The sequence below is a fragment of the Monodelphis domestica genome, chromosome 1, assembly GCF_027887165.1.
Source record: "Monodelphis domestica isolate mMonDom1 chromosome 1, mMonDom1.pri, whole genome shotgun sequence".
In the NCBI taxonomy this organism is placed as follows: Eukaryota; Metazoa; Chordata; class Mammalia; order Didelphimorphia; family Didelphidae; genus Monodelphis; species Monodelphis domestica.
Genome location: NC_077227.1, coordinates 459923611 through 459944075, shown reverse-complemented (window position 1 = coordinate 459944075; position 20465 = coordinate 459923611). Strand labels below are relative to the sequence as shown.

The following is a 20465-nucleotide window of genomic DNA, read 5'->3' as shown; positions in this document are numbered from 1 at the left end:
TAAGCAGATAAAATATGATTGATGACTGGAACAATGTAGATATTTCAATCACTAAAAGGAAGTCAAGTTTTTAAGTGGAAAACTAGGAAAGGACCCTATTCACAGCAGAGGGGCAGAGAACAACTAAAGAGAAATCTTATATACCTGTCTGATGTAGTAGTTACTGTAGCAGGCATCTGTTGTTTAATTGTTTTTCACTGGACAGGGTGTGTGTAATAAACAAAATGTAAAAAAACGCATCAATAAAACATTTTGAAAATAACAAAAATAACTTAGTAGTAGTAAGAGCTACCCAAAAAAGAACCTAATTAGTCAGACATCAGAAAGGTATGTGACAACTGAAAAAAATTTTTAATCTCTACGTAGGGATTATGGTACTGTATGTGCTCTAACAAGACAAACAGGAGGGAGAATGTGAACGTGAAGTCAGAGACAATGAACATTTAGACTCCATTATAGAGAGGAAGGCTTTGTTTTGACAAAGGAATCATATGACTACAATCATAAGCAATAGTGTTGCGCTCCTGGAATTCCTATTATCAAGCTGGGAGCTAGAATCACTGGAAGAGCAGTGGCAAAGTCATGAAGTAAAGGAGAGTGGTAGGGAACAAGTATTTATTAAGCTCCTACTATGTGTAAGGGACTGTGCTAGGTACTTTATAAGTATTATATCATTTGATGCTTATAACAAACCAATGAAATAAATGCTATTATTATCAACCCCATCTGACCATTGAGGAAATGGAGACAAAGGTAAAATGACTTGCCTAGGGTCAAACAGCTAGCCAGTATCTGAAACTGGATTTGAAGTCTTCTTGACTCCTAGACCAGCACTGCACCATCTAAACTGACTCACTGATACAGAGAATAATGTGGACAATGCAGCTCTGGGGTAAGAGGTTGGTCCTCTAACAACACTGATTGCTTTTCCCTTTCAGTAGAGACCACTGAACCACTGAAAAGCAGATTAACTATGTCTGGGAAATCTAAATGCTTTCCCTTGAAAAGTGGGGCTCAACCTCAGGGATTACCCTGAGATTGCAAGTCTATATGACCTCAGACACTTCCTAGCTCTGTGGCCTTGGGTAAGTCACTTAAACTCCATTGCCTAGCCTTTACTGCTCTTCTGCCTTAGGACCAACACATAGTATTGATTCCAAGATGGAAGGTACAGATTAAAAAAAAAAAAAGAGTACAAGTCTAGAGAAGTATATTAAACCCTAGTCTGACAGGATTCCCTGGAGAGGGAAGACATATTTTGATTGTTTGAGGTCTTAGGTATAAGACTTTTCCATTTTTTTTTGGTCAGGTGAAATAAAGCTTCTCCTTTACTTGACAGTTTACTAGCCCAAAAACTTATGTCAGGACAAAGAGGCTTTTTTCTTTTGTTGAGAAAACCTAGAACACAAACCCAATTCCAAAGTTCCCTGAGGAAACACAGGGTGAAGGCATAAGCCAAAAAGAGATTTTGTGAAAAGCCTAACAAATGAACCTAGTATATAACAAACACAGAACTTTAGCTCTGAGGCATGCATTACAATGAAATATTAGCGCTTAAAGAGATCATCTAGGGGCCCAAAGAGCTGATAAATGCACCCTCCTCCTCTCAAGAGGCAGGTACTAACAGGGGATTGTTAAATTTTCAATCTGAGCTTTTATACATTGAAAATCAGCAAGTTACAAACCAGATAAACTAGATTTACCATGTACAATGAATATGTCTAAACTTAAGAAAACGATATACAAATACCCATGCCTTTTAAATACCTACCAGCATACCCCTAGCTGCAGATTATATAGACCCACTATCAGACATGGCCGCTGTATCAGATGGCTTTACTTAAATATCTTTTTATAAGAAAGGGTTCAAAACAGATGAGGATAGACAATGAAAGGAAATGGCTGGCCTAAACACAGAAAGTAACAATAAAATATTTTTAAATCATTTAATCCAGTCCTCTCATTTTATAGGTAAAGAAACTGAGAAACTAATTCTGAATAAACCCAAGTATTTTTGATCCTTCACCACTTGAGTTATTAGCTACTCACAATCGGTATGCATGGACTGCTGTGGCAGCTAGTACTGTGGGAGATCCAACAGAGGCTGCAGATGGAGGCATTTTCTGTGTTGGCTGATTTGCTAGAGAGAAGAAATTGGGAAATGAAATCTGTCATTCATTTCATACTTATGAGACATATTATGCCCTAAAAGAAATCTCAGACTTATGTCTCACGCTCATACTTACATCCTGTTATAGATTTTTCCAAGCATTTGTCATATATGTAATCTCGCTTAATCTTTACAACCAGGTGGATAGAACAGACAAGAGTCATTAGAAAAGGTACATAATAAAAGACTACATGTCAATTCTCATTTGCTTTTGTATTTCTGTTCTCTCTCTTTTTCTCTCTCCCTGACTCACTCCTTCAACTGGGGGTGAGCCAGCTACACCAACACCCTTTCCCTCCTCTTCATTCCCAAAGCATTTTGAGAATTGTGTATATCTGGGTTAATACATTTTTAAAGATACTCCCATTTTTCTCTAAAAGTAAAGCCTATTTTCATACTCTAATGTGAACTGCTTTAAAAACAATCTGATTAACCCTAAATTCAGCTAACTGATAAGAGCAGTTAATGGCCAGTATGACAGAGGTATGACAAGGGAGGGGTCAATTCTGGCATTTGAACCATTTCTAAGAAGGAAGTCTGGGGGAGGGGTTCCCCAGTCTGGGTCTTAGTTGAATGGCAAGAGGGGCGTGAGTTAGAAGTTGAGAGCCAGATTAGAAAATGGGACACCAGAAACAATCCTCATTTACTTGGACATTTTGTCTAGGGCCAACATCAGCCCATGTACATAGAAAACTATCTCCCTGTTAAAGAGGGTTTTGCAGATGCTTGACTTAAGATTATCATGATTGATTTAAAAGGCTGCTAGCCAAATTAGTCCCATTTTCTCACAATCAAGTCAGTGTTTTCAGTAAAATGGGATTCCCACTCAAGCCCTTTACCTCCACTAGAGGAAAAGAGACAAAGGAGAACAAAAGATGAGGAAGAGGAAATGGAGATATGTACATGCCTTCTAAGGGGAAACACATGTCAAAATCCTATTGTCATAAGACTTAAGCTCCTCCATTTTATTATCAGCACAGTATTTTACCAGGTTTCTTCTTTCACCAGGAACCTGTAACAGATATTCCCCAGAAAAAAAGTGCCTATTGCTTTGGCACTTTATTTGCATATGGTTATAAAACATAGATTGCATTGATACTTTTCAAGTTAAATGTCATAACAACTTAAAAATTATCATATATTGATTTTCTTCTTTGCTTCTCCTCACTCACCTACCTCAAATGAGCCTTTGAAGCTGAGGAAAGAAAGTGAAAGTAAAATGGCAAAAGGTCTCTCAAATCCCTGCTAGGTCTGAGCTGGGACAACAGTCCTAGAGGCCAGGGGTTGCCAACTTGTGGTACTTGAGTCAAAGGTGACATGTATGCCAGTTGAAGGGGACTTATGCTGGGTGTCCCAGCTAGAATAGGCAGAAAGTCCCCAACCACAAACACACACCCCCTTCTCTCTTTTCTTCTTTTTTTTTTTAAACCCTTACCTTCCATCTTGGAATCAATACTGTGTATTGGCTCCAAGGCAGAAGAGTGGTAAGGGCTAGGCAATGGGGGTTAAGTGACTTGCCCAGGGTCAGACAGGAAATATCTGAGGCCACACTTGAAACCAGGACTTCCTGTCTCCAGCTCTGGCTCTCAATCCACTGAGCTACCCAGCTGCCCCCTCTTTTCTTCTTTTAGGTCATGTTTGTGTTTGAAACCCCTGATTGTGTATGTATCATGAAACCTAAGGCAACTCTTCTATATGTATCAGGTAACCTATAGAATCAGGCCCACCTTGCCAAATCTACTCTGCAACTTGGCTAGAGGTATGTATATGGCTGATTGGATTTTGAGGGGTGTTCACAAGTATTAAAGAGGGTAAGGATTGGATTTAGGGAAATGATCACAGGCATGAAGGAGAGGATTGATTGATTGGTTGTTAGACTGCGAGTCCCTCCAGTGCACGAGGAAAATGCCACCTTGAAACTAAACTTAAACATCTGCCTTAAGCTCAGCAGGTGCCTCCCAACAGTTACATCTCCGTAGCTAATGCCCTCTGCTGGTAAAAGTAATAAATTGGCTTTGCTTTGTAATCTCTGGGTTTTTTTCTACATTTTAGGTCAGTGGGCTTGTATCCCACACACAGTGGAAAAGGATCTTTTGATAAGACTTTTTAAAAAATATATTTTTATTGCTGTTTGTTTTTACTTCACTTACATTTCCCAATGTATCCCTTCCCCTATTCTGAAGAAGAAAAAAGAATGTTTGGCTAAACTAACATATCAAAAATATCTGATGTCTTATGACAAATCTTAAATTTCTTACCTAGTAAATCTTCAAGGTGACTGAAGAACCCCTTCAAAAATTTATTGGTCTTCTCCTAAGGAGGGAAGGGGCAGAAGTGCCCTGATGCCTCTTCTAAGAATTTAGAGTCAGCATTTCCCTTCACTCTCTCAGAATTCAATAAAAATGTGCCCTACCCTACTCATTCACCTCCATCTTCCTGCCTTGGCATTCCTCAATTTCAAGAAAATGAATAGTACCATACTCACAAAGAAACCGAAGAAACTAATTTAAAGTAATATGATAAGGGGCAGTGTGGCACAGGGAAAGAGAGCTGGCCCCAGACTCCAGAAGACCCAGGTTCAAGTTTCACCTTTAATACATGATGGCTTGGTCACCCTGGACAAGTAACTTAATTTCCCAGTGCCACAGACAGTCCTTTAAGTAACTGATAATCTATTTTGTAGAAGGAGTTCACTGGGAAATCCCTGTACTGATTAAATCAAAGGTCCAACCAAAAAAGTAACATGGTAGATAGGGTTGTGAAGGAAGATGTGCATGTAGTTCACACATTCACCTGCCCCTAACAGGACTCATAGCTACTGAGTGTTGGCACCAAACTTACCAGCTGCAGTCATTATTTGGCCTTTCTTAGGCTGCTTTGGAGCTGTATATTGGAAGAATTCATTTCCATGGCCTGAGACCACTTGATCCAGTCCAAAGAGAGAAGCTAATTTAGCCCTGTCAAAAGAAAAGGAAGAGTTTATGCATGCTACTTCACATAAACCAGAGTTGAACATTTATGGAAGCAACTCAAGTTCAGGCCTTCTCCAATGCCATTTGGCATACATCACTCCACTAGAGTAAACCATAAAAGCTCCCTTCATCAAGATTAGCCTGTTGATAATAGGCTTTAAAAGCTTTCCTCTCTGATGGCCCCAAGCTTTTTTTATGACTGTGGCCTAGTCACTTCCCCTGTACAGGCCTGTTTTCGCTGCCATTTAAGCTGAGAGCTGGGCTCAGTGATCAATAAATACAACACTGATTTACCTTTTCTAGATTTTCTAAAAATCTCAATTTCAGGATAAGATACGCACTTTTACAAATGCTTTTCAAAAGTTTTTTGTTTGTTTTTGTTTTTTGGTAGAGAATATAGTCACTGCAGTGGCTAAGGTCCTTCTTTAAACAAACAAACAAACAAAAAAGCTCACCTTCCATCTTAGAATCAATACTGTGTATTGGTTCCAAGGTAGAAGGGCAGTAAAGTCTAGGCAATGGGTGTTAAGAGATTTGCCAAAGGTCACACAGTTAGGAAATGTCTGGGGGCAGATTTAAACCTGGCTCTCTTTCCATTAATCCACCTAACTGCCCCAAAGTCGGTTTAGTTGGGGATGACTTATATGGATATGCCTTTGTATTAGAACATACATATCTTTCAATAGTAAGTCTCAGTTTGGGAAGGACCTTAGAGGTGATCATTTAATCTAACCTTCAAATGAAACAATTTCTTTCTAGAGACAAGTGTTCCCCTAACCTGTCAGATAGATGGTAGCCTATAATATGCAGTACTTGCTCACAGTTATAGACTTCCCATCTATTAAAAAAAGCACTTCATACACATTAGCTCATTCAATACTCCTGACAACCTGGAGAGGTTAAGCAATATAATTTCCATCTTAGAGATATAGAAAGCAAGGCTGGATAAAATCAAGTGACTCAGTCAAAGCTGCACACACTAGGACTCCAACCAGAACCTGGCTCCAGGTCCAGTGCTCTAATCTGCACATTTGATCATACTTATCATATTATTAACTTTCAGGTATACCAATAATTCTCCAATTGTCTCTCTTGGATCTGTTTTCTAGGTCAGTTGTCCTTTCAATGAGATATTTCATGTTTCCTTCTATTTTGTTATTCTTTTGATTTTGCTTTATTTATTCTTGCTGTCTCATGAGATCATTAGCTTCTACTTGCCCAATTCTAATCTTTAAAGAGTGATTTTCAGCTATGGTCTTTTGATTTTCTTTTTTTGCTTAGTTTATCTGCTTTTCTTGGCTTCCAGAAGGTCAATTCTAGTATCCAATTTGCTTTTTATTTGATTTCTTTGCCTCTTTTTCCATGTGGGCAATTTTGTCTTTTGAGCTGTTATTTTCTTTTTTAATAACTTTCCTTTCTTTTCCCCACTTTTCTTCCCATTTTCCTTCTATCTGTCTTTCTTGGTTCCTGAACTCCTTTTTGAGTTTCTCAAGAACTTGTGACTAATTTCCATTTTTGGGGGGAAGTGTTTGGATGTGTTTGCTTGTCACTCTCTGCTGTTGCTTCTGTATTTTGCTCTTTTTCTCCATAGAAATTATCCAGAGTCAAAAGCTTTTTCTGTTGCAATTTATTTCTTTTGCTACTTGTGGTGGACATTGCTTTCTTAGCTTCTATCTCATAGGACTTTGCCTTGGTAGTATCTAGCGGGGCAGGCAGTTCTTTTTAGCATATCTTAAAGCAGTTTGCCCTGAGGCTATTTTTCCAGGCCCAGCTGCCGCAGCTGTGGTCAGTCTCACTTCTGTCCAAGCTCTGCACTCTTCTGCCCAAGCTCCATGCTCTTCAGCCTTGGGTCTCAAGTCTCACTGCCAAGGCCTTGCACTTCCCTCAGAGGTAAGTCACAGCCAGACCGGGAGAATTTAGAAATTGGTTGGTCCTCATTCTGAATCTGGTGCGGTAGGTGGTGGTGGTGGGCAATCAGCTAACACTTTAATAAGTATAGTTTCTCCCCCTTATAGCATGGAAATCCCCAAACACCGTCTACCTTACCTTTAAGGTTGCACCCCTTGGGAGACGCGGTTTACTCATCTGATTTTTATTTTTGCCCTTTTGAGACGCTTTGTAGTGACTGGTTAAAAGGAGATTTCAAAAGTTCCTGCTTCTCTATGGCCATTTTAGCTCCGCACCTTTCCCTCTCCCTCCCCCCATTTTGTAGGCATTTTGAATGGGATGGGACTTCCTTACTATATCTTCCTTGATTTTAATATTATTATACAGAATGTGTTGATGATTTCCATGGGCTTATCCTCTTACAATTCATTCAAAATCTCACTATAGTAGCAAAGTAGGCAACTTTGAGTTGATGATTTTGACTTTACTTTCTTTCCTAACCTAATTCCTCCTATTTTCAGTCTTAAAAATTATAGTAGAAGAAAACAATTAAAAAGATTAAATAGGTCTGAGATCCTACAATAAAGAGGGCCAGCATTACAGTATACATCCAAGAGCAAGATAGTCCAGACAAAGAGAGAAAAGATAAAAATGTCTTTGGCCAGTTCTAGAACACTCTACTTTCGGTTCCTGGTTCACCCTTCTCCCTACCCCCAGACAAATACCACAGATAAATTTCCCTTTTCACTAGGCTCTTCCTGCTCACTTATTTTACTTTTTTTTTACTGATCATTATTTTTATTCCCTTGTGATCTGAAAAGGTTGCATTAATTATTTCTGCTTTTCTACATTTGTATGCCATGTTTTTATGACCTAGTGTATGGTCAATCTTTATGAATGTGCCATGTGCTGCTGAAAAGAAGGTGTATTCCTTTTTGTCCCTATTTATTTTTCTCCATATATCTATCAACTCTAATTTTTCTAAGATTTCATTCACCTTTTACCCCTCTTTTAATTTATTTTTTTTGATTTATCTAAATTTGATAGTAGTTGGTTCAGATCTACCACTAGTATAGTTTTACTATCTATTTCCTCCTTCAATTCTCCTAGTTTCTCCATTAGAAATTTGGGTGCTATACCATTTGGTGCATACATATTGATTAGTGATATTTCTTTGTTGTCTATACTCCCTTTTATCAGGATGTATTTACCTCCCCTATCCCTTTTAATCAAGTCTATTTTTTCTTTGGCTTTGTCAGATATCATGATTGCTACTTCTGCCTTCTTTCTGTCAGTTGAGGCCCAATAGGTCTTACTCCAACCTTTAATTCTGACCTTGTGAGTTTCTACCCGCCTCATGTGTGTTTCATGAAGACAACATATGGTAGGGTTTTGGATTCTAATCCATTCTGCTATTTGTCTACGTTTTATGGGTGAGTTCATCCCATTCACATTCAATGTTATGATTGTCATTTGTGAATTCCCCAGCATTTTGATATCCTCCCCTAATCTTGACCTTTCTTCTTTTGCTATTACCTTTTAAACCCGTGGTTTATTTTAAATCAGTCCCCCTAGTCCCCTCCCTTGTTATACTTCCCTTTCTAGCCCCTCACTTTTTGTTCCCTTCCCCTCCCCCCTCTCCTTCCCTCCCTTTTTGTGTTTCCTCCCCCCTCCCCCCCTTGGATTTCCCTTCTCCCTTACCCTGTTGGATAAGATAGAATTCAAGATCCTGATGGATCTAGATGCTCTTCTCTCTCAGAGTTGGTTTCACTGAGAGTAAGGTTTAAGTAATATCAATTAGCACTCTTTTCCTCTCCTTCTTATAATTCTTCCCCTCCCCTTCCCGTGTGTATCTTTGTGTGACAAAGATTGTTCTATTTAATTTATTTATATTTCTTCAAGTATATCTTAGTACCATCATTGATTCCCCTCTTCCTTTTTCTTTCTTTTTTTCTCCCACTCCAAATCATTTTTATGCCCTAATCTTTCCCTATGACTGATTCTTCTGATTACTCTATTAATGCATACAATTTTTGAAAGTTGCACATAACATTTCCCCCATATGTTAGTATATATAATTTGATCTAATTGTGGCCCTTATAGAAGAGAGTTTGAATAAAAGAAGAAAAAAAAGCACTTTTCTCCTTTTCCCTTTTTTTCATATTTATCTTTTCATGTTTCTCTTGCTCTTTGTGTTTGGATGTTAAACTTTCCACTGAGTTCTGGTCTTTTCTTTATGAATATTTGGAAATCTTCTATTTTGACAAATGCCCATACTTTCCCCTGGAAGTATATAGTCAGTTTTGATGGGTAGCTGATTCTTGGTTGAAGACCCAGTTCCCTTGCCTTTCTGAATATCGTGTTCCAGGCTTTAAGGTCTCTTAGCGTGTTTGCTGCCAGGTCTTGTGTGATCCTTATTGACACACCTCTGTATCTGACGTTTCTCTTCCTAGCTTCTGGTAATATTTCCTCCTTAGCTTGGAGCTCTTGAATTTGGCGATTACATTCCTGGGCGTTATCTTTTGGGGATTTAGTATAGATGGTGTTCTATGAACTCTTTCGATTTCTATTTTGCCCTTGTTTGAGAACATCAGGGCAATTCTCTTCAATGATTTCTTGTAGTATGGCATAGAGGTTTTTGTTAATCTCTGGCTTTCAGGTAGACCAATGATTGTCAAATTGTCTCTCCTTCCTCTGTTTTCCTGGCCCGTCACCTTGTGTCAGTGAGATATTTTATGTTTTCTTCTAATTCATTAATTTTTTTACTTTGCTTTATTAATTCTTGCTGTTTTGCAAGATCACTGTCTTCCAGGTTGCTTAATTCTGATCTTTAAGGACTGGTTTTGCTTTTCAGTTTGGTCTGCCCTTCTGTTTGAGGCTTCCAGCTGTTTCTCCAATTGTGAATTTTTGTCTGTCAGGCTGAAGACCTCTTTCTGAATTTGTTCCCATTTTTCTAGCCAGAAGGTTTCCATCTATTGGATAAGCTCCATTTTTAGTTCTTCCAGAGCTTGTGGATAATTTCCATTTTAGGGGGCGTGTTTTGATTTTGTTTGCATTTCATCCTCTTTTTCATCTGTAGCCTGTGTTTTCCCTCTGTAAAAGTTTTCCATAGTCACTTTTTTCCCTTTCCTCTTGGACAGTTGATCTTGGGCACTCTGAGCCATCCCTTTGGTGGTTTTCCCTTTCCTTTTTATTCAGGAATCTGGGTGAGGTTTTGATGTTTTTGCCTCAGGCTGATTCTTCCCAGCCTCCGAAGTTTGTTAGCCTGCCTGCCCATGTGGTCTGTGGTCCCTTCTCTCGTGGTGCAGGCCTTCCCTGTAAAACCACTCTGAGGGGGTCTTCCCTGGTAGTCCTTGTCAGTTCCCAAGGACCCTGGCGTGCCCCCCCCCCCCCACTACAGCGAGGAGTGATGGAGATTTTGCCTCAGGCCGTTTCTAGAGCCTCCACAGCATTCCCAGTTTGCAGGAGCCCCCATGGTTTGTGCACTCTCCAGTGAAACAGCTCTGAGGGGTAGTTCACTGGGAGTCTTCATTAGATCCCAAGGACCCTGGAGTGCTCCCCACTCACTCACTGTCTCCGGTGAGTGCGCTGGTCCCTACTCTGGTTCTATGTGTGGGGTGGGGGAGGGCAGCTCAGCTCAGCTCAGCTCAGCTCACGCTTGGCAGTGAGCTTTCTCTCCCTCTTATAGTGTGGGAATGTTCAAACCCCACATTCCTTTGTTGCTGTGGGCTGCTGGAGAGTCCCTCCGATCTTCCAAAGATGATTTTTATGCTCTTTTGAGGTAGTCTGTTTCGTTCGGTACAGGGGAGAGGAAGCAATTCACATCTAGATTGCTGCCATGTAGTCATTACTTTGTTTTAGAATCAATATTACGCATTAATTCTAAGACAGAAAAATGGTAGGGGCTAGACAATGCAGATTAAGTGACTTGTCCAGGGTCACACAGCTAGGAAGTTTCTGGGGTTAGATTTGAATACGGGACTTCTTGATTCCAAGACTGCCTCTCTATCCATTGGACCACCTCATTGCCCCCTGATCACTTCTTTTATTTTAACTTTTTATTATAAAGATATTTTATTTTATAAGTTACAAATAACAAATTTATAAGTTACAAATAACAAATTTCCTCATAAGTGTTCTGAAGTTATATGATCCAAATTGTCTCCCTACCTCCCCCTTCCCTCTCCTTTTGCTGGCAAGCAATTCACCTGATCACTTATTTTAGATTAAATTTCTTGTACTGCAGTTTAACTCTTCCCTTTTCTCCTTATCAAGAAAATTCATTCATTTGTGCTATTTCAATGAATCATACTAAGCAGTGCATTCTTTTTTATTATTGATATTAGCTTCTTTTTGTGATGGCTAAGTTATTAATATCCTGTATCTATATAGTAATTATGGCCTATAAACTCAAAATACCATTTCAATGTTACCTCTCTTAAGACAGAGGGCATATGCTATAGAGCAGTGATGGCGAAACTTTTAGAGACAGGGTGCTGGTCCTGTCCCCCCCCAGACCAAATGCTATGCCCACCCCTCTCAGAGACAGTGTGCCATGCCCCACCCCTCTTACCCCACACAGGGAAGAAAGTGCTCCCATTGAGCTGCTAGGTAGAAAGATGGGCGATGTGAAAAAATGTCATTAGACACAGTGGAGAGGGGAAAGGGAACAGCCCCATCCAAGTCCCTCTGCCTTCTTAGTATGAACTGGGGGCGGGGGGGGGGGGGGAGACAACTTTCAGCCATGTGCCCCCCAAAAGTGATCTGAGTGCCATCTTTGGCACCCATGCCATAGTTTCACCATCACTGCTATAGAGAAACAGACTAAAGAATGTTTTGGGCTGAAAACTCTTGGAGACGCAGAGCCACATAGTGCTAAAGGCCTAATCACATAGCTGGTGTTTTACAAAGTTGGGGAAAATGATCCCAACAAGTCCCAAAGTCCACAGGAGACCTGATAGTCAGCAACTATTGTCCCTGCAAGGCTGTGCTTCACTGACTGACATCTAGTCTAAGTCAATGTTACACTGGTCATCTTAACTATTCTCCTCAAATTGCTACCAGATTATAAACATTAAAGAGTCAGGAGCTCTGCAGGGACAGTTAGAGAAAAGGCTTCTGTGCTTGGAATCAAAAGATTTGAGGGAGATCTGGCTCTAACAAAGCCCCTCTGAGTCTCATTTATAAAATGGGCATACTGGTATTGGTACAACCTTCTTCCAATACCTGCTGTTCTGCAAAATGCTTTATAAATGTGACCCATTATTTAACCTTTGTATTTTCTCTAGTGCCTACATCACTGCCACAGGGGAGGTCTACTATGGCCTCCTTAGCTACCACGTGTGATTGTCAAGGCGTCGTGGCCTGTTGGCTCCCAGCACATCACGATAGGCATTTGATAAATAAAAGGCTGGATCAAATTACTACTGTCTTCAGGAAGAAACCAATTAGGTACACTTAATCTCATATAGTAATAATAACAACTAGCATTTATACAGTGCTTTCTGTTTTGCAAAGGGCCTTATAATATCTCATGTAATCTTCACAACAAGGAAGGAAGATGTTATTATTAATCACATTTTACAGTTTCAAAAACTGAGACACAGAGAAGTTAAGTGAATTGTCCAGATCACACAGCAAACTCTACTATTCTAACTACTGTGCCACCTAGCTACTAGGGAGCAATCAAAGTAGAGAGCTTAGGGTGCTACTATTGGCTGGGATTAGGCATTAGCTAACCAATAGCATGTTGGTGAGGAAAATATTTCTGCTTATTCTTATGTCATCCAGGGTACACTCAGTTTAATGAAATTATGAGAGATAGGCAAGAGACCTCAACAAATTTGTGACTTCAAAAAGCTGCTCTTGTTCTATAGGGATCATGTAACTAGTGGTAATTTAGGGAATGAGAAGCTAAGGAGAGGGAAATATTCTTTATGCTTTCTGGTTTGGGAGAAGTAGAAACTGTTGAGAAATCAAGAAAGGCCTAGAAGCTGTTAGAGACTGAAATAACTCTACATAAGAAAAGGTCAGTAGGGAGGGACTTGAGGACAAAAATCTAAAAAAAAGGCCGGAGCAACTGCAGTACAATTTATTAAGTACACGAAAGTGGATTCAGTCATATTCTGGGGATAGGGTATAAATTTGTCAATAATCATCTTCATCAGAAATAGCAAATGGAGTTAATCAAGGCACTATTCTGTTTTTTAAAATACATTTTTGCCATTTTGTATAGCTATTGTTAGGCAATATTGAAGCACCTGCAAGAAGTTTTAAAGGGCTTAATCATAATAAAAATTGGACAATTCTCAAGTTTCTAAGTTAATTCTCTAAATTAAGTTGGACGAGAAAAGTAAATTTTTATATTCTGAACAGATTTGGGATTTCATAGTTGGTCTGATGGTATAAGGCAGGAGTATCTAGGTTTTAGTTTATTTATTATAAAAGTAATGAGGATGGGCAACTAGATAGCACAGTAGATAGGGCATTGAGCCTAGAGTCAGGAGGACCTGGGTTCAAATCTGAACTATAACAGTTCATACTTGTGTGTTGTATTAACTGTGCTAACATAGTTGTGTGTCCTTAGCCTAGCCCCTGTTGCTCTTCTGTCTTGGAATTGATAGTCTGTGTAGGCAAGTGGCACACAGCTTTGCATGAAGGCCTAATTCAGCACTGAATGCCTTTCCTTAATTAAAGAGTGGTTTTTCTGACTATTTAATAGTTCTGTGTTTTTTCCAAGTCAATGTTGTCTAAGGTCCTTTATAGCTGTAGTACTTAAGGAGTCTATGAATGAAAATGATGAAGATGAGAAAAGGACAGAAGCAGAATACTTAAAAGGAGTCCAAAAGTTTGCAGATCATTAAGATAATGACTTAGTTCATTTGCCAAGTATGCTATCATGGGAGGTAGGTGGGAGGACTGAAACTATCAGGAAGGGTTGGGGCCAACTAGAACTCTGTAATGCTCTAAACACACACTTTGAATGCTCACCACTGGGTACAGCAAACTGTACTAACAGTGGTGATTAAAAATACTTTTTAGATAACTTTGATTCTGCCCTCCCCAAGCTTACAGTCTTGTGGTAAGGCACAACATGATTACAAAATAAAGAGACTAGTGTGGTACTTTGAAAAGAATAGTTTGATTATAGCCAATATCTTGTCTCAACTGAAACTCCTCCCAAAGCCTTCCTTTATAGAAGGCTTGGATCAGAATCTTGCAAGTAACTCCTCATTTCTCATGAATAATTCTGCTTGATTTATACTCCAGGGAGCTGGATGTTTTTCCCTCCTTCTCCATATCCCCTTCAGCTTCTTTTGTGCCTTGTGCTCTTACATTAGATAGTAGAGCTGTTGAGAGCAGGGATGGTCTTTCTTTTTTTTAAATTTGTATCCCTCCTATCTAGCACAACCATAGGTGCTGAATAAATATTTATTGAATTAACTGCTATTGAATAATCTAGTCAGCTGGTAATGAACATCTGTACTAGGGTGGTGAGAGAAGCAGGATTTCAAATTGGGTCTTGGTAATTGATTAATACAACAAATACTGCTCTTAAGAATACAGATTCAGAGTTGGAAGTAGACTACCTTAGAGGGCTACAAGTCTAACTCCTTCATTTTACAGGAAATTGAGGTTCCAGAGATAGTGACTAGCTCAAGGTTACACAAATAGCAACTAATAATAATTATCATGTGCTAAGCGATTTGCAATTATCATGTCATTTGATATGGACCTAGAAGGTTAGTGCTATTATTATTCCTATTTTATAGATAAGGAAACAGAGGCAAACAAAGGCTAAGTGGCTTTGCCCAGGGTCAGACTAGTAAGTATTTGAGGTTGGATATGGACAGAGGTCTTGCTGACTTCAGGTCAGAGTCCAAATCCAGTTGCCTTTCTACTACACCTGAAAAGAGTGAACCCTAACCCTGAGGCTTTCAGCAAGAAAGACTTGGGGTGAGGGGAAAACAGAAGAGTGTCAGAAGGTGCGCCAATGGATTCCACCATCCAAAAGCTAGGGTCGGGGACTGTATTTCACAGATATAGAATGAGAGGCCGGAAGTGGGAAAGTTTAAGTCTGGTGAAGTTGAAAAAGGAAGTTATAATTCGTCCAGCTCCAGTCCAAAACATTCTCCCAAGATTCCCAAACCAGGCCTCAGTTTCTCTCTCTAGAATGAGGCGGGGCTGGGGCTCGCAGGAGTCTCTGGCATTTTGATTTTATGAGAAAAGAAAAGGTAGGCAGTAGAGGACAAGGCACTAGTGAGACCCCGGGGTGGAGGTGGGGTAAGGGGTGTCCAAAAACTTTGAAAGTTGAGGTGGCCAGTTGGCGCTCCCAGTCTTGGCCGCGGAGCTGGGCGGAGGGAGGAGCAGCCGGGAGAGACCGGCTAGAGGAGGGAATAGGGTGCAGGAGAGGGCAAGGAGGCTGCCTGAGCAGGTGGGCAGACGTCAGGGGGGAGGAGAGGAGGGAAGTGGGGGGTGTGCCCTGGGAGTGGGGGGGAGGAGAACCAGCAACAGAGCCGGAAGTCGGGCAGGCAAGGAAGGCCTCCCATAAAAGAAGCCACAACTCACGGCGTCCCGGAGGCCGCCTTCCCGGGCCCGCCACTCACCCGCCGCTGGGGGAAAGGAAATCCGCGTCCTCCTCATCGCCAGCCCCAAACATTGCGCCTCGGCCGTAGTTCCTGGGGGAAAGGGGTCGGGGTATCTACCTGCTGCCGGTGTCGTAAAAATGCCGCGGCGTCCCAGCCCCGCTTTCCGGCGGCTGAAACTGGAGTAGTAACGCTGCAAATTCTAAAGGGGAGACTGAGCAGAAAGAAATGGGGGAGGGAGGAAGAGAGATGGGGAAGCCACGTGAGCCCGCGAGCCACGTGATGCGAATCGTGCCGGCCCCGTCGCGGCCAATGGGGCGTGAAAGGTGGAAAGGAGGTGGAAGGAGCGGTCGCGGGATTGGATGGCCCCGGGAAGCGGGCGGAGCGAAGGGGAGAATCCTGGGCGACGGCGGCTGCTGTGGCTGTGGACACGTAGGGCAGGGGACTGGGGTCTAGCTTCTTGTTTGAGTGTTGTCGCGGAGGGTTGCAGGATTGAAAGGAAGGGGTTCCACGGAGCTGGTGGCAGCATCTGGATCTCGGGCGGTAAGGTTGCATCCCCGCTCCCTCCTCTCGGTCGTCTCTAAGAATCTTAATCTTCCCTCTGGGTTCCTGGAAGAACCCGACCAGACTGACCCTTCTCGGTGCCCGTGGTCCTCCTCCATCCCCCTCCTCCGCTGTACACGCTTTGTCTTTGCCCTTCAGGTAGGAGTCAGCAAGGTCTGTCCTGGGACATCAGTAGTGTGAGTAGAAACCAGAGGACAGATATCATCAAAGGGTGATCTGGGGATGAAGGGTGAGAGCGGGCTATGGGGTTGGGATCTCCTCCAGCACGAGGAAAAGTTTACTAGAGGACGATCCAGTTATAGGACCCTAGATTTAGAGCTTGGAGAGATCTTAGAGGTCTGTCTAATCCAAACCCCTCATTTGACAGTCATTGAAAGTGTGGCCTAAAGAGATTAGCGACCTGCCCAAGGTCACCTCTTTTGTTTTATGGGTGGGGAAACTGAGGTCCTGGGAAGGACAGGTACTTGCCTAAAGTCATAATTCACATTAGTAGTTATGGAGAAACAGAACCAGAAAGGAATATTCGCTTGCATTAAGCCACCCAGAAAGTTAGTTACAGATATCGCAGAATGAGAGCTGGAGGGGATCAACAACTCCCTCGGTTTACTGAGGAAGCCCGGTGAAATTGATGTCTGGAGATGTACTTTGAATACTGACTTTGCCACTTAGTATAAACTTGACCAAAGGCAAGTCACTTCACTTCTAATGTCAGTTTATTAATCTACAGGGTAGATAGTACTTGAACTACTAACTTCATAGGATTATTGCAGCCTTATATGAGATATCGTATGTAAAATACTTGGTAAAGCTTAAAGCACAATATCTCTATTAACATGAGAAAACAGATCCAGGGATTCCTGAAAAATCAAAGCTAGTTAGTGACTTTCAGAAGTATCACAAGTGGCCTAGGCAGAGGACTCCTATTTGTGAATTATGGATCTAACTTTGTACTCAGAAAGGATTCCTTTCCCCTACAACATATTCTTTGCTCCCTCATGGATATCTTGTCGAATCCCTAGTTTCAAAGTTTAGTTCAAATCCTTCCTTACACTTGAGGCTTTTTCTTTCCCCTAGCTGCTCTCCCAAAACATTTGATTGTTACTTGCTCTTCTGGTATTCATACATTGCCTAATGTATTTACCTTTTGGGTGGTACTTTTTATTTCATTAGTTGGATTGTAAGCTCCAAGGTGGCAGGGGCTTTTAGGCATCTTGAAAATCTTCCCCACAACACCTATTACAGTGCCTTGTTCAAAGTAATAATTCTTTACAGTATGGTACAATTACCAGAGCATTTTCACATCTCTCTTGTCATTCCTCACTCAGCAACAGCCTTATAAAGCAAAAAAAAAAAATATGAACTATTATACCTGTTTTACTGATAAGAAAATTGAGGCACAGAGAGGCTCACACATAAAGATCACAGTCAAAAAATAAGTAGGACAAGTGAATTCTGCTGACTGAGTCCAGAGCTCTCTTTTACTGTTCTGCTGATCCCATAACATGGGTACTAAATTTCAGATATTGCTCAGCCTACCTCCCCTTCTCCTCCCTTTTAAAAAGAACCCTTACTTTTTGTCCTAGTGTGAATTCTAAGACAGAAGAGTTACAAGGGCTAGGCAATTGGGATTAACTGATTTGCCCAGGATCACATAGCTTCAATGGGTCTGAGGTCAAATTTGAACCCAGAACCTGTTGACTCCAGCCTGTTGTTCTATGTATTGTGCTTTCTAGCTGCCCTTTCTCTCCCCCTTCCTTCCACAACCATTCACTCATTTCATATTCTCATAAGTATGGTTTTTTCCAAGGCCACATTGCTAGTTAGTAGTTAATTGAAATAAAAAGAAATAAATGAATGAAAAGCGATTAAGTGCTTATTATGTGTTGAGCTCTGGGTTTGCAAATACAAAAAGTGAAACTGAAATGGCCCTTGCTATCAAAGAACTTCTAATACAGGGAGATAAAGCATTAAGCATATTCTATGTACTCAGTGCTAGAAAACAATACATATAGGTGAGTGGTAACCAAGGAAGGAAGTATCTGAGAAGTCATAGGGATGTGTCATTTATTGGTCATTTGATATACATTTTCCAGAACTCATAATACTATAAATTTGATTACTGTGTCCAGAGCAAGAAGTGGAGAGAAGAGCAATCAGGTTCATTCCTGTTCTTAAAATTTTTCTTTATTAAAATTCTTCCCTTTTTTAGGTGGCCTCTAGAGAAATAGTCATGTGCCACCATATATTGCCTGTGATATGGTATGTTAAATTACTCTATATGTGAGAACTACTGGGGAAGAAAAAAATGGGACAACTGAAAGAATTATGTTTGATAAATTTCTGTTTATGAATCTCAGTTATTCCCCCTGCTTATTTGAATTTTACTGATTAGGACCATTAAGGCAATAAAAACTAACACAGTAAAGTCAATGGCAATGATTTTGCAACTCTTAAATATAATTCTAGTCTTTTGCACCCTCTTGCTAAAGAATATGAATTCCTGTGGTTTATGGGGGGAAATTAATCTAGTTTATTTTTTCATTTAGTTTATATTTTTAAATGGCCATTCCCACTCCAAATCACTATTGTTGCAGAACTATAATTGTAGCAGTTTTCATATGAAATGTTGTTGATGCTAGTTGGCACATTTTGATACTATTTTTGGTCTTGAATGGAATATTATTTTTCTGGAGCTTTAGGATTCTCTTCCTTGGTAGTGACTAAAAATTATGAGCTGCCTTGTCTGGCCATTTCAAAAAAAATTAGGAGGCCTATTATCAGGACCAGTAGTTTTTAGTGAATAATGTGCTCCAGAATGCTAAAAATCATTTGTGGGGATACTATTGCCAAGAAAACTGTTACTATGAAATGTTTTGGTACTTTATTCTTTAGTTACAAAGAGAGATCGGGGTGGAGTGCTGGTCTCTGTTGATATTCTCCCACCTTTATTTTCTAGTACAATTACAATTTTAAAACTATAGAATCGACATGTAAAACCCAGTGTAATCAATTGCTCATCTGCTCTGGGAGGGGGTAGGGAGGAGAGGAGGGAAAGAACATGAATCCTGGAACCATGGAAAAATATTCTAAATTAATTAATCAATAAAAAATTAAAAAACAAACAAACTATAAAATAGGGGTGTGTGGAAATCTATATATTTTTCTCAGAATGCATTTTAAACAGTTTTGCATCAATGTCCTAACCTAATAAATCATAGAGAGGATAAGACTTTAAATCCAGAAGAAACCTTAGAATATCTAGTCCATTACCCATATATTTTATAGGTTCTTAACCTTTTTAATTTGTGTAATGGATCCCACTGGCAATCTTGAGAATCATAGAATTCCATCTCAGAATAATGTATTTAATAATTTAGAAAAATTCTAAATTTTAGTTTGAAGTCAGTGAAAATAAAGATATCATTTTTCCCTATCCAACTTCATGGACTTCTAAAATCTGAAGGTTTATATACCCTAGGTTAAGAACCCTTGCTTGCAGATGAAGACACTGATGCCTAAACAGGTAAAATGACTTTGTTACAGCTAATTAGTAGCAAGGCAGGGACTTAAATCTAGATAGACCTCATGGTTATTTGGTCTACTGCTCCTTTTTTAGGTGTTACTGGAAATTGCCGTCCTACAAAGAAGTTTTCAGACTTAAAACAAAAATATAGTTGGTGACATAGGAATGAATAATTTAAGGTACCACAGTACCAAGAAGAGATTGTTCAAGTTCAGGACTTGTATTCATTTTAGAAGTAATACTAATATTTTAAATTTATAACTATGAATCTTTCCTTTGGTATTACTTTAGAAATGTGGGGCTGGAGTTGGGAACAAAATGCAGGTTTTGAGGTCTTGCTCTATTTGCTTAATAATAAAGTGAAATATTCTGGATTGGGTCTCAAGAACTTCCACTACAATATATTTGGCCATAAGACTAGCACACAGTCTGGGCTCCTCTTTTAAGTCGTTTTCAAGGTTGGTAGTTTAACCAAGGAAGGTTCCTGGCAGAATCTGACTGTTTTAAAGGTGATTACTTATGCTCTGTTTCACTCACATTTATTGTCAGGCTCTGCCACCTCTTCTGTCATTCCCTTTCTTTCCCATCAGGAAAAAAAAAAGACTACTTAAGTAACACTAGAAATAACCAATCTGGGAACTGGTTGGAGGTGAGGCACATTTTGCTGGCTTTTTAGTGACCTCAGTCCTCAAAAATTCCTCCGGAAGAAGCCAGGTTAAACACTCTTCCCTCCTCCTCCACCCCCAACAGGGAAGAAGGATGCC

At 40.2% G+C, this 20465-nt stretch overlaps 2 protein-coding genes across 10 annotated transcripts in view; one reads left to right on the top strand and one right to left on the bottom strand.

The window, feature by feature from the left end:
- FKBP15 (FKBP prolyl isomerase family member 15) overlaps positions 1–15821 on the bottom strand; it is a 76535-nt gene extending 60714 nt beyond the window's left edge. For 7 of the 8 annotated variants that reach the window (XR_001622713.2, XR_008915330.1, XM_016422860.2 and 4 more), the window contains exons 1-3: positions 15636–15774; positions 5012–5127; positions 2050–2140 (exon numbers count right to left, since the gene is read on the bottom strand). Coding sequence is in view for 6 of the 8 variants with exons in the window: in XM_016422860.2 (XP_016278346.1) it covers positions 2050–2140; positions 5012–5127; positions 15636–15688 (260 nt within the window). In the remaining 2 variants the exon portion in view is untranslated. Of the gene's footprint in view, positions 1–2049; positions 2141–5011; positions 5128–15635 lie in introns of all 8 variants that reach the window. The other variant, XM_056812433.1, reaches the window with a different exon arrangement.
- A 197-nt stretch (positions 15822–16018) lies between these two features.
- The window catches only part of SLC31A1 (solute carrier family 31 member 1), a 40195-nt gene continuing 35748 nt past the window's right edge, over positions 16019–20465 (top strand). The window contains exon 1 of one of the 2 annotated variants that reach the window (XM_007475020.3): positions 16019–16157. The gene's annotated coding sequence lies outside the window, so the exon portion shown is untranslated. Of the gene's footprint in view, positions 16158–19655; positions 19702–20465 lie in introns of those variants that run through there. The other variant, XM_056812436.1, reaches the window with a different exon arrangement.